The 14,574-nt window shown below is 31.1% G+C and overlaps 1 protein-coding gene across 4 annotated transcripts in view; it reads right to left on the reverse strand.

Annotated features, from left to right (window-relative positions):
* Nucleotides 1–5,239: 5,239 nt before the first annotated feature.
* The window catches only part of LOC108904357 (cullin-1), a 33,592-nt gene continuing 24,257 nt past the window's right edge, over nt 5,240–14,574 (reverse strand). For all 4 annotated transcript variants that reach the window (XM_023454043.1, XM_023454042.1, XM_023454044.1 and 1 more), the window contains 5 exons: nt 12,845–12,994; nt 12,676–12,794; nt 10,261–10,482; nt 9,950–10,169; nt 5,240–5,480 (listed from right to left, as the gene is read on the reverse strand). In XM_023454043.1, the coding sequence (XP_023309811.1) occupies nt 5,400–5,480; nt 9,950–10,169; nt 10,261–10,482; nt 12,676–12,794; nt 12,845–12,994 (792 nt within the window). In that variant the 3' untranslated portion in view covers nt 5,240–5,399. The remainder of the gene's footprint in view (nt 5,481–9,949; nt 10,170–10,260; nt 10,483–12,675; nt 12,795–12,844; nt 12,995–14,574) is intronic.

A 14,574-nucleotide genomic window follows, 5' to 3' on the forward strand; every position in this document is an offset into this window, starting at 1 on the left:
AAGCGAAATTGCTAAAACCAATAAACGTGTGGGAGATACAATAACTAAACAAAAATAGACGTTTTAACTAGATCTAAACCTATCTCGCAAGTACAATTTGTTGATTTGGTAAACTCAGCCACACCAAGTTAAATTCATTTCTCCTGAAAATGTCAAACTGTAGTCAAATATAGCTAACCGCGTTAGCAGTTTTGTCGCCAAAAATGCTAAGTGTTCACAATACATTTAAGTTTGGCATATGAATCTGAAAAAAACAAGTCATGGTACACTTAATTGTAGTACTTTGAACCAGTTGAATTACAAGAAAAATTAATATCTGCAGTTGGCCTACTTTGATCGAAACGGACAGCAAAACATTTTTATTGTTCATTTTACAAAGAAAAATTCATTTAAAATATGCAGTTAGTTATAGCATTAGTTTATATTATGTAAGATATTAGTGTGCTTATATTTTTATGTAGATTCAGAAAATCAAAAAATATTTAGTAACCCATTAAAAAATATCATACACGAGGTTAAAAACTGTTATGTTACAGAAAAATAGTGTGTACACCACTGGATTCTACACAAAGATGTATAAAACTTTAAATTAAAAATTTTCACAAACAAAAAAGTTATATACAGCGTGGGCCATTAGTGGTGAGAAAGTACAATAACTCCCTTGCTATTCATAATACAGAAAAAAGTTTATACAAAAATTGTACAGAATCAAGAAACCCAAACTACAACTTGAAACATACAGGGTGATTAGTAAAAACGGGACACGCTAAATATTACATTTTTTAAATGGAACACCATGTATATTTTTAAACATGGATTTCTGAGAAAATTCTATATACGGCAATATAAACAGTTTATCATTTTTGTGCGGGATTGCCAAGTTATATAGAATATTCTTCAAATTTTGGAAAAACATGACCTGGAAGAAGTTATATTAACTTTCAACTGCTAATACGTGGAGCAAAAATATTGGACAGAGTTATTGGCAAAGGCACCTATATTAGCTAATATTAATATTTTATACCGGGCATTTTTTATAATATGATCATTTTTAGATAGTTTAAACTTGATTTTCTAAAATTTTTCAAATAGAACACTCTATATTTTATTGTTCTATCTTATTCACATATCGGTCCACTTCAACTTTCATTAAGCATGTTCTACACGTAAAATTATTAGTTTTTGAGATAGTAACATTTCTGAAAAACTAAATTTTTATTATTTTCGGTCGCACGAGATGCCTTTGGAAAAAAACTGTCACATTGTGTCAACTTATCTGTTACTAGTAATTATTTATTAGTTGATATTCTATAAAATAATTTTGAATTATACGTATTTGATTATAAAAAAACCGTATTAGAACATAAAAATACAGTTTATTTATTAAATGAAAATAAAATAGATACGAAAATAAATCAAATATTTAATTTTACAAGTGTTCAAAATAACGGCCGTCTTGGTTTAGGCATAGCTCTACATGTCGTTCAAATGTGGTGTTAACATTATCCAGAATATCAATGTTGATATTTTGAAAAACTCGTAGGATTTGGTTTTTCATATCCTCTTTGGTAGTTTGGTATACCACATTCTCTGAATATTCAGCAGTACATTTTCTAATAGTTTTTCCAGATATAGTTGCCCTCTTAAATGTTCTTCAGAAAAATAAGGCCTAATAATGTAAAGTTCAATAATCCCACCCCAAACATTGAGTGACCACACAAATTATTTTATAGAATACCTAATAAATATTTACTAGTAACTGACAAGTTACACAATGTGACAGTTTTTTCCAAAGCTATCTCGTGCGACCAAAAATAATAAAAATTTAGTTTTTCAGAAATGTTGCTATATCTTAAAAACTAACAATTTTAGATGTAGAACATACTTAATAAAAGTTGATGTAGACTGATATGTGAAGAAAATAGAACAATAAAATACAGGGTGTTCCATTTAAAAAATTTTAGAAAATCAAGTTTGAACTTTTTAAAAATGATTATATTATAAAAAATGCCCTGTATAAAATATCGATATTAGCTAATATAGGAGTCTTTGCTTAACATTTGCCTATAACTCTGTCAAATATTTTTGCTCCAAGTGTTAGTAGTTGATATACAACTTTTTCGGGGTCATGTTTTTTCCAAAATTCGAGGAATTTTCTACATAACTTGGCAACCCCGCACTAAAATGTTAAACTGTTTATATTGCCATATATAGAATTTTCTCAGAAATCCATGTTTAAAAATATACAGGGTGTTCCATTTAAAAAGTGTAATCTTTGGCATGTCCTGTTTTTACTAATCACCCTGTATGTTTCAAATTAATTTTGTAGTTTAGGTTTCTTGATTTTTTATAACTTTTATATAAACTTTTTTTCTGTATTATGAGTAACAAGGGAGAAAAAAATGAAAATTGATCTGTAAATATATTTTTTTTAAATCGAACCAATGATATTTTAACCACTTTTTGTCTGCCTCCTCAGGTAGCACGAGAATCTTCCTAAAAGTATTGAAATAGGACATTGTATATATTATGTCCTAATTTCAATACTTTGATACAGATACAGTGAATATATTAGTATTCTTCTTTTTATGTTAAAAATGATTTTGTTATGGTCAGAAGAAAACAAAAATATTATTACATTTTCACTAATTCAGGCAATCTGTTTATTTCAAGCTCTTTTAATATCAGTAATAAATCGGAAGTCGATCTCGCAAAGGCTACATATCGTTGAAGGACAAAATGTAATCACAGCCTTTAACTTTTCATTTTTAGGAATTTCATTTGTTAATAATTTAAGGTGTATTAAAGTTCAAAACTTGTAAGCAAATCGTAACCTGTCAAGTCCAAAATGAACAGTACCTGAAAATGTTTCAAATCAGAAATTGGACACCTATAAAAAATTAAGAAAATCTGATATCAAAACATAGATATATGTAATTGTTTATTTAGTAGCTTTTAATTAAAGATTCAAAATACAATCCTAGATATTTACAATTATACATGCCACATTTCCACAGTCACAGAACTTCTTTTTAGTCAAAAATAAATTATTTTATAACGCCACACTGGATTTGAATCATGCCAGATAGCTGTAGGTGTCTTTCTGTCCTTCAGTCCTTTCAAGGTATTCTTTTTCAATTAGAATATCTATACATTTCTGCAAGAAACACAAAATGTTACAAACAGAAGATGTTTTTCGTACTTTACACATCATTTTAAAAATGTACGGGATGATTCTATTCTTTTTTTTTATCAAACTTTATGAACACATAGACTAGGTTATCAAATAATAAAGTTATACAGAGTGTTTCGCATAAGAACCGACACAGGCTAGAGCAGGGATGCACAGACTTATAGGGAACAGGGGCCACTCGGGAAAAATATAAGTCAAGGACGGACCACTACAAACAATATTTATTAACACAAAATTTTTTATTTTTAAATAGTATGAAATACAATGATAAAAATAAAATAACCTTCAAAAATGTTTGTTGTAATAATTATGTAATCATTACAATGTAATATTTCATGTTTTATTATTTTGATGCATGACATTGCATTGAACTAACAAGTTTTTTTATATTTGGCTCCACATTACTTGTAGCCACACGTATAATTGCTTCCAAATTTTCATTTGCCAGACGGTTTCGGTTTTTCGTTTTGTTAAGTTTCATCACTGAAAANAAAAAATGATAAAAAAAATTCAACTTCAACACCCTGTATTTCGAAAATAGTTCAGATTTCGAAATAAGTTTATATAGTAAAGTCCCTTTAATTTTATCGGATCTACCTTTTCCTGAATTTTTTCAGAATAAAAATGGGACACCCTGTATAGAATTTTCTCAGAAATCCATGTTTAAAAATATACAAGGTGTTCCACTTAAAAAATGTAATCTTTGGCGTGTCCTGTTTTTACTAATCACCCTGTATGTTTCAAATAAATTTTGTAGTCAAGGTTTCTTGATTTTTTACAACTTTTATATAAACTTTTTTTCTGTATTATGAGTAACAAGGGAAAAAAAAATGGTCAAAAATGAAAATTGATCTGTAAATATCTTTTAAGGAAATCTAAGAACCGAAATACGGTTTTTAACGTGTTTTTTTTTTGAAAATCAAACCAATGATATTTTAACCACTTTTTGTCTGCCTCCTTAGGCAGCACGAGCATCTTCCTAAAAGTATTGAAATAGGACATTGTATATATTATGTCCTATTTCAATACTTTAATACAGATACAGTGAATATATTAGTATTCTTCTTTTTATGTTAAAAATGATTGTGTTATGGTCAGAAAAAAAAAATATTATTACATTTTCACTAATTCAGGCAATCTGTTTATTTCAAGCTCTTTTAATATCAGTAATAAATCGGAAGTCGATCTCGCAAAGGCTACATATCGTTGAAGGACAAAATGTAATCACAGCCTTTAACTTTTCATTTTTAGGAATTTCATTTGTTAATAATTTAAAGTATTAAAGTTCAAAACTTGTAAGCAAATCGTAACCTGTCAAGTCCAAAATGAACAGTACCTGAAAATGTTTCAAATCAGAAATTGGACACCTATAAAAAATTAAGAAAATCTGATATCAAAACATAGATATATGTAATTGTTTATTTAGTAGCTTTTAATTAAAGATTCAAAATACAATCCTAGATATTTACAATTATACATGCCACATTTCCACAGTCACAGAACTTCTTTTTAGTCAAAAATAAATTATTTTATAACGCCACACTGGATTTGAATCATGCCAGATAGCTGTAGGTGTCTTTCTGTCCTTCAGTCCTTTCAAGGTATTCTTTTTCAATTAGAATATCTATACATTTCTGCAAGAAACACAAAATGTTACAAACAGAAGATGTTTTTCGTACTTTACACATCATTTTAAAAATGTACGGGATGATTCTATTCTTTTTTTTTATCAAACTTTATGAACACATAGACTAGGTTATCAAATAATAAAGTTATACAGAGTGTTTCGCATAAGAACCGACACAGGCTAGAGCAGGGATGCACAGACTTATAGGGAACAGGGGCCACTCGGGAAAAATATAAGCCAAGGACGGACCACTACAAACAATATTTATTAACACAAAATTTTTTATTTTTAAATAGTATGAAATACAATGATAAAAATAAAATAACCTTCAAAAATGTTTGTNAGTCCAAAATTAACAGTACCTGAAAATGTTTCAAATCAGAAATTGGACACCTATAAAAAATTAAGAAAATCTGATATCAAAACATAGATATATGTAATTGTTTATTTAGTAGCTTTTAATTAAAGATTCAAAATACAATCCTAGATATTTACAATTATACATGCCACATTTCCACAGTCACAGAACTTCTTTTTAGTCAAAAATAAATTATTTTATAACGCCACACTGGATTTGAATCATGCCAGATAGCTGTAGGTGTCTTTCTGTCCTTCAGTCCTTTCAAGGTATTCTTTTTCAATTAGAATATCTATACATTTCTGCAAGAAACACAAAATGTTACAAACAGAAGATGTTTTTCGTACTTTACACATCATTTTAAAAATGTACGACTCTATTCTTTTTTTATCAAACTTTACAAACACATAGATTAGATTATCAAATAATAAAGTTATACAGGGTGTTTCGCATAAGAACTGAGACAGGCTAGAGGCATGTAGAACCCAAAATATGAAAGTGGAGTTTCAAATTTCAAAAAAATTTATAACTCAAATTATACCTACTTGAACTTAGAAAAACCAAATTTGGTACACGGTGTGAGTGTACCAAGAGTATTAATCGACAGTAAGTAGAGTTCAATTGAAGCATTTTAAAGGTTGATAAGGGATGATCCACAATTAAAATGTGACAGAATTTTTTAACCCATTAGCAGACACAACAAAAACAGGAATAACTAATAATATGTATTGTAGTAGTTATTTAAAATAATAGAAAATTCAAAGGTTGGCTTTGAATTTAAACATCAAAGAAGCAATCAGCAGTTTATAGTACGAGATCCGACTGCGAGATTACTACTTTCATCTGTTTTTTAAACGAAAAACAATTCTTATAGATAATTCTGAACAGAGGAATATGTTTCTGCTGGGTTGCCTATCAATGTATTACCGCAAATTAATTTAAATTAATGCAAAAAGGGGTTGCCAACTGTTAAAGTTAGACTAGAAGGTAGGCAAGTCGGCATTCACCGACTTGACCTTTTGCTTGTGCCTGCGGGCGGTGAGCTCTGTCCACGTGGGGAAGGGAGAACATTTAAAAAAAAAAACCTAACCCACCCGCAATTCGAACCAGACCTTCAGCTTCGCCTCTAAAAAATCAGAACCGATGCCTAATGGCAAAATAACGGTGTGATCCGATCGGTCGGGAAAACACGTCAAAAGACGTATAATTAATTCAACATATAGAAAATATGACTTCAATCTAAAATTTACTATTCAAAAACTGCGACTATATCAACATGTGAACTTCAATAATAAAATGAAGACAGTACCAACAAAAATAGAATTTTATGCATCGAATAAATAATTAATAAAAGCTACATTACAGGCACGAGCGAAAGGCCAAGTTGGCAAATGCCGACTTGCCTACCTTTCTAGTCTAATTTTAACAGTTGGCAACACCTATTTGCGGCCACTTTTACATAGGTAACCCTATTGCATCGTGTACAGATAAAAATTTGCTTTAATTTGAAATATATTTTATGAGGATACGTTATGAACGTATAAATTGAACACCTGGTTGCCAGGAGGTAACGGTCAAGTGAACAATGGCAATCCAAACTTTTTAAGTTCTTTACATTTCTCTGTGAAATGAATTATAATTTATTTTAAAAACAAGTGAGCTTCCCGAGGACAAGGTCTATCCTCATCAAGGAATGTGGATACGTTCTGGAGTCATTGGCCAGACGAAGAGAGGTAGAGTTGGTTTGGCCACATGGGTATCACTGGTAATGAGAGGGCTGATCAACTAGCTCGTCTCGGATCTAGGGGCTGTCCAGGAACCTGAATCAATCCTAGGAATTAGACTAGGTAGCACTAACGGGGCCCTTATTATACTTTAGGTCAGAACTGAAGCAGAAATAGAGGATGAGAAATAGAGACGAGATGGTTGCTGAACCTTAGTCGAAGAGCTCTAAACCAAATGGTGGGGGTTCTGACAGGCCATTGTAGACTTAGGAGGCATTTAAGTTTAATAGGAATTGAATAGGACCCTCTATGCCCGAAATGTCAAGTAAGGTAGGCCATCCATCCACCTTCTGGGACTGTGCAGCCTTTGGGAGGATAAGACATAAAGTTTTTGTTTTTAGAATTCAATTCCCCATAAAATAAAGTAATAACTATTTAAGTCCGCCAACGAGTTACAGGTCACATTTTAATGATGCGTCATCACTTTACAACCCTTTAAAATGCTTCAATTGAATTCTACTTACTGTCCATCAATGCTCTTGGTAGAGTCACACCATGTACCAAATTTGTTTTTTCTAAGTTCGACATATGCATTTACTGAGAATTTAGTTTTTCAAATTTAATTTGTTTAAAATTGACTTTGAAAAAATGTTAATATTTATTAAATTGTTAAGATAGGTAAAAATTGTTGTTGTAAGTTGATTAGAAGCTGAGATAATTTTTTTTATTTATTTAATCGCAGTGACCNCAGCAGTTTATAGTACGAGATCTGACTGCGAGATTACTACTTTCATCTGTTTTTTAAACGAAAAACAATTTTTATAAATAATTCTGAACCGAGGAATATGTTTCTGCTGGGTTGCCTATCAAAGTATGGCCACAAATATTTTTAATTAAAACTAAATTAATTAAATTTTTCCAAATAATTTCAATCACTTGTTTTTAAAATAAATTATAATTCATTTCATAGAGATATATGTATAGAACTTAAAAAGTTTGCGTGCCATTGCTCACTTGGCTGCTACCTCATGGCAACCGGGTGTAAACAGGTTCTGTTCAATTTATACGTTCATAACGTATCATAAATTATATATCAAATTAATGCTCATTTTTTTCTGTACATGATGGAATAGTGGCCGCAAAAAGGAGTTGCCAACTGTTAAAGTTAGACTAGAAGGTAGGCAAGTCGGCATTCACCGACTTCACCTTTTGCTTGTGCCTGCGGGCGGTGAGCTGTCCCCGTGGGGAAGGGAGAACATTTTTCAAAAAAAAACCTGACCCACCCGCGATTCGAACTAGACCTTCAGCTTTGCCTCTAAAAAATCAGAACCAATGCCTAACGGCAAAATAATGGTGTGATCCGATCGGTTGGGAAAACACGTCAAAAGACGTATAATTAATTCAACATATAGAAAATATGACTTCAATCTAAAATTTACTGTTCAAAAACTGCGACTATTTCAACATGTGAACTTCAATAATAAAATGAAGACAGTACCAATAAAAATAGAATTTTATGTATCGAATAAATAATTAATAAAAGCTACATTACAGGCACGAGCGAAAGGCCAAGTTGGCAAATGCCGACTTGCCTACCTTTCTAGTCTAATTTTAACAGTTGGCAACACCTATTTGTGGCCACTTTTACATAGGTAACCCTATTGCATAGTGTACAGAAAAAAATTTGCTTTAATTTGATATATAATTTATGAGGATATGTTATGAACATATAAATTGAACACCTGGTTGCTAGGAGGTAACGGTCAAGTGAACAATGGCAACCCAAAATTTTTAAGTTCTTTACATTTCTCTGTGAAATGAATTATAATTTATTTTAAAAACAAGTGAGCTTCCCGAGGACAAGGTCTACCCTCATCAAGGGATGTGGAGAAGTTCTGGAATCATTGGCCAGACGAAGAGAGGTAGAGTTGGTTTGGGTTCCAGACCACATGGGTATCGCTGGTAATGAGAAGGCTGATCAACTAGCTTGTCTCAGATCTAGGGGACCTGGCCAGGAACCTGAATCAATCCTAGGAATTAGACTAGGTAGCATTAACGGGGCCCTTAATATACTTTAAGTCAGAACTGGATCAGAAATAGAGAATGGGATGAGAAATAGAGACGAGATGGTTGCTGAACCTTAGTCGAAGAGCTCTAAACCGAATGGTGGGGGTTCTGACAGGCCATTGCAGACTTAGGAGGCATTTAAGTTTAATAGGAATTGAGGAGGACCCTCTATGACCAAAATGTGGAGTAGGGGAGAACATCCATCCACCTTCTGGAACACTGTGCAGCCTTTGGGAGGATAAGACACAAAGTATTTATTTTTAGAATTCAATTCCCTATAAAATAAAGTAATAACTTTTTAAGTCGGCCAACAAGTTAAGGGTCACATTTAAATGGTGCATCATCACTTACAACCCTTTAAAATACTTCAATTGAATTCTATTTACTGTCGATTAATGCTCTTGGTACAGTCACACCATGTACCAAATTTAGTTTTTCTAAGTTCAAGTATAACTGATATTGATTTTTTTTCGAAATTTGAAACCCCACTTTCAAGACTTATAACTTCTTAAGGATGCAGCTTAGTATAAAGTTAAGTTGTGTTAAATCACCATATTTTGGGTTCTCTGTCGGTTCTTATGCAAAACACCCTGTATATGTACTTTATTTGAAAAATGTTTATTTTTTAAATATTCTATTTAAATATTTCACAACGTAAATATTTTTCGAATGTAGTATGTAAATATTAAAAATAGTATTTTTTAAATTTTTGACAATCCACCTGGTTTTTAAACATTATTTTTAAAAAATCCACGCCCTTATACCATACTAGAAAAAATAGTGACAAATCATTTACAGGTCTGAAGATTTGGTTCTTTCCGATTAAAACAGAAATACTTGATTAATACTTAAAAATAAATTAACTAGTATGGATATCACAAAAAATTAAAACTATTGAAAATATGCTTATTCTTTAAAAAATTTTTTATATCATCACTTTATTCTGTGATTATTTAAAATGGCCTTAAAATGAAATTTACCTTTATAATGTGAACCCTTGGTTTAAACCTCGATGAAAGTTGATTTAAAACTTCAGCCACCAGTTGTTGATGCTTAAGGACTTTTCTCATTTTCATAATTCGGACAATAGCGGCTTGGATTAATAACTTTCTGTCCTCTTCTATGTGTTTGTGGGTAGTCTCTTGTTCCATCTTAAGTTCTGTCTTCATCGGTACGTTTATATTAACTCGTAGCTTTTTACTATAAACAATCCATAAACCAATTAGAAATGTGTGTAAAACCAAATTTTAATACGCAACATTAAAATTTCCGACATTTTAAAAGTACTTACTTTTTAAATCCTAAATGTAGACTTATAACAGAATTTGGACTAAGATCATTTTCGTCGTCTTCGCACGTAAGCAGTTTAGCTTTAAGTAGAATTTGAAGGACCTGTATTAGAAAATCTGTTTTGATTTGAGTATTTTCCTCAAGTTGAGCTATTGTCCATGTGTCAGATACGTTGAATTGTAAGAGAACGGCCATTTGGAAGGTACTGGCCTGCAGTGTGTATCTGAAATATATCACAAATTTTAATATGAACAAACTCCATACAGGAATTCCGCAGGGATCCAACTTGGGACCTCTGTTACCTTCAATTTTCATTAATGATTTAACCAATTCTATTAAATGCCCGAACTTTTTTCGCTGATGATCTTAAATTTTACAGTAAAATATATAGTATTCATGACTGTTATCATTTACAATCAATTATCGATCTCATATTAAAGTGGTGTAAAAATATGACATTTATATCAATGTTTCAAAATATAATATAGTATCATACACTAGGAAAAAAATAAGTATTACAGGGTGTTCCTTAATGACATGGGAATATTTAAGTGTATGATTCTACAGGGAAAATTATATTTTGCTCTACAGGGTGTTCTCAAAGTTGAGTCATTTATTTTAACAGCTGGTAGAACTCATAAAAAAAGTTGATTTACCAAAAATCGTTTTTATAAAAGTGATCAAATAAAGGAATTATTAACAATTATTTAAAAAAATTGAAATCTAAAAACTATAATACAAACCTGATTTATTGTCATGTTCGACCACTCCGTTGTAAAAACATAAATTGTTTGTTTAATACTGGTACTACGTATGTTTTTTTTGTAATTGCACGGTTTTGAGTACGTTTTTCGATTTGACAGTGCTAAATAATTCGTACAATAGTGTGTGATATTATTTTTGATTTGTGGATGTTTTGTGCAATAAAAATGGCACGTTTATGAACACAATGTGGACATAATATTAACTTGCAGGGTGTGTCAACAAAATGTTATACAAATAATTGCTTTATTTGACCACTTTTATATAAACGATTTTAGGTAAATTGACTTCTTTTTATGAGTTCTATCAGCTGTTAAAATAAATGACTCAATTTTGAGAACACCCTGTATACACTATGGTCCAAAAATGTTTTGTTGTGAAAATACGGGGAGTTAAAATTTTAGGAAAAAGAAGGAAATTAATTAATATTTTCTAAACTGCTTGACTTACTTGAAAATGTCAGAAATGCAAGTTCAACTAGGTTTATTGAAAAATGGTATTCTTCAATAATTACATTAATTAATTACAGGCAATACAATGCCTTTTATTTTTTTAGTCAAAATGGGCGCATCGCAGGACAAAAACACAAGAGAAGGGAAAAAAACTATTGGCGTACCATTTTTTTCTTTAAAAATATCAAAGTCGGTACTCGTATGCACGCCACTTTAGAGTTAAAAATTATGTTTGTACTGAAAAACATGCGCCTTTATTAAATATCGCTACATACTAAATGTTACTAAAATATCTCAAGTGATTTCGAAAATATTAATAAACTTCCTTCTTTTTCCTAAAATTTTAACACTGTATTTTCGAAACGGAACATTTTCGGATCATAGTTTATGAAGTAAAGTATCATTAATTTTCCCTGTAGAATCACACACTTAGATATTACCATGTCACTAAAGCAAACTATCATTAATTTTCCATGTACAATCACACCCTTACATATTCGCATATCATTAAGGAACACCCTGTATAATTATCACCTTGAATCTATCGCTATAAATAGTTTCAGATACTTTAAAAATATTGTGCTTTCTGCTTCGAAAATACCCCTACGTCAAAAGGATCAGTCAAAGACTATTTTTCATGGAAGAATTACACACTAAATGGATACGTGGCAAATGAAATATAAGATCATCTATTATTGGAAAAAAAAAACTAAATTCATTTAAAAATATATAAAATTATTTAAACAATTTTAAATATTCCTTTGCATTAACGCTTTGTGAATTTTAAAATTTCATTTTTTATACATCCAAATTCTTTTTTTTTTACAAAATAATACTATTACCAAAAAATATGAATAAAAACATGAATTGAAAACAGTTTTGCTCAGACTTGTAGTAACAAAATATAAAATAATTTTTATAAAACAGATTAATTATAAAAAAATATCACACATTATAAAAAAAAGAGAAGCCACAATCAAAATTCTGTTATTTGTAGAGGTGATCCATCAAAGTATGGAATCGTTCTCTTTTGCCTAAATTTTGATAAAACTGATTTTAATTAAACTCGATTTGCTTTTTGTTTCCGAGAACAGAAAAACCAGAACTTACCATTCTATTTACAAAAGTTCCAATGAACGTAATAGGTTGCAAAATGTGTTGATATAAAACGTGTGTCATATTTGAGATTTTAATGTACTCACCTATTTTTAAAACAATTTGTGTTCAGTTCACCTTTCGACATGTTGTAAAGCCAATTTAACTTCCTACCCGAGTGCTGTCCTGAGTAAAAATTTGTAAACCTATGTACGCTACGTTCCAACTAAAATATAAATATAGTTAATTCAAGCACAACTCGAGGCGTAGATATACCTCTGAGGGCAGTCCAAATGTGAACGATTGTTGAAAAGGCCAGGAACCTGATGATAATACTTGAATACTAAAGTCTATTCCTAAAGATTCGTTTGATTTAACTAGGTGATTCCTAAACTGTTCATTCAAGTCCTTTGATACACCAATGTCCTAAAAGATACGCACCTAAATTTATTGACTAAACAAATAATGTATGAGACCTTGGAAGAGCCAACAAATATATTAGTTTAACTTATATTATGTCAAATGTTGTACAAGCAGAAAAAGTACAATTCCAAATTCCGAGTCAGAAAAATACAAGTTGTATGTCAGCAAAATATAATGTTTTAAGTTTAAATGAGAAAAATGCGACGTACATGGAAGTTCCAAGTTATAAATCGAGAAAATCTCATTTCAACAGCAGGTTAAGTTAGGTTAGGTTAGGACTATCGAATAACAAATGACTCGTAACCAGTGTTTGTTAAATCCGAATATGTATCCATAATCGTAATATAGAATTGAAGTACTGGTACTGGCACTGGCAATTAGTAATTGTATTACGTTATTACATATTCGGATTCGTACGTCATCATATTACGTTACGACAAGGCGTGGTGAAAGCCAGGAGCATCCGATTTGCTCCTGACCGAATTATTTGTTATAGGATAGGTATATTATTTTATTGCATATCCCAGTCCTGCCACTCCACTATCTAGTCGTCTACTAGACTCTACACAACTCTCTAGAGCAGCGGTCAGCAACTGGCGGAAGGTAAAAAACGACCGCCAAAATTTTTTTGAAATAATAATTACTTAAATTATTTAAAAAATATATTTTACGTTTGAGTGCCACCCTTATCATTTTTTCTAGTATTTTACAATTGTGACTGATTTGAGTTCTTAATCGTTAGTAGTTAGATTAAATACATAGTTGCTATGATGTGTAGTGCAGGAGAGTGCGCGGGAGTGCGAAAGGGAGCAAGCTGGCTCTAAAATGATAAAGTTATCTTTCGGGCGGGTGCACTCGGAGGCGGCGACATTTGACATGTTCCAGAAAAGTATGGAAATTGCAAAAAATTAGCCATTCACCTAGCCACTGCGTTTGGCTTCACAAATGTTTGTGAAACTTCATTTTCAAAAATGAATTTTTTGAAGAACCAATATCGCTCAAAATTAGCGGCCGCCCACTTTGAAGACACTTCACATAAGCTGCTCCCTGCGTGGCCCTAACTTAAAAAAACTGTCTCAAGACGACAAATGTAATTTTTCCAATTGATTTTTGAATACAAATAATACCTATCTATTGTATTGCATATTATTTTATGTGTGCATAGTAAAATAAAAAATTAGTACCTAAGGAATATGAGTTTTTTCTGGACCTCGTTAAAAATTTTCAAAAGTATCCGGACCCCACCTAAAATGACTTGCCGACCCATGATCTAGAGCAGGGGTCGGCAACTGGCAGACCGGCAGACTGGAAGGTAAAATACTGGACCGCCAAAAATTTTTTGAAGGTATAAATTACTTGAATAAATTATTTAAAAAATGTTTTTTTGTGTTTGAGTGTTTTTTCTAGTATTTTACAATTGTGTGAGTGTTTTGAGTTCTTAATGGTTAGTAAGCAGATTAAATTTGAGTCCAAATTAAAATAAAATTTTTTTTAAAAATATCAATTTTCTTTCTGGACCTCATTAAAAATTTTCAAAAGTATCCGGACCCCACCTAAAATTACTTGCCGACCCCTGGTCTAGA

The sequence above is a fragment of the Anoplophora glabripennis genome, unplaced genomic scaffold (assembly GCF_000390285.2).
Source record: "Anoplophora glabripennis isolate ALB-LARVAE unplaced genomic scaffold, Agla_2.0 scaffold141, whole genome shotgun sequence".
Lineage (NCBI taxonomy): Eukaryota > Metazoa > Arthropoda > Insecta > Coleoptera > Cerambycidae > Anoplophora > Anoplophora glabripennis.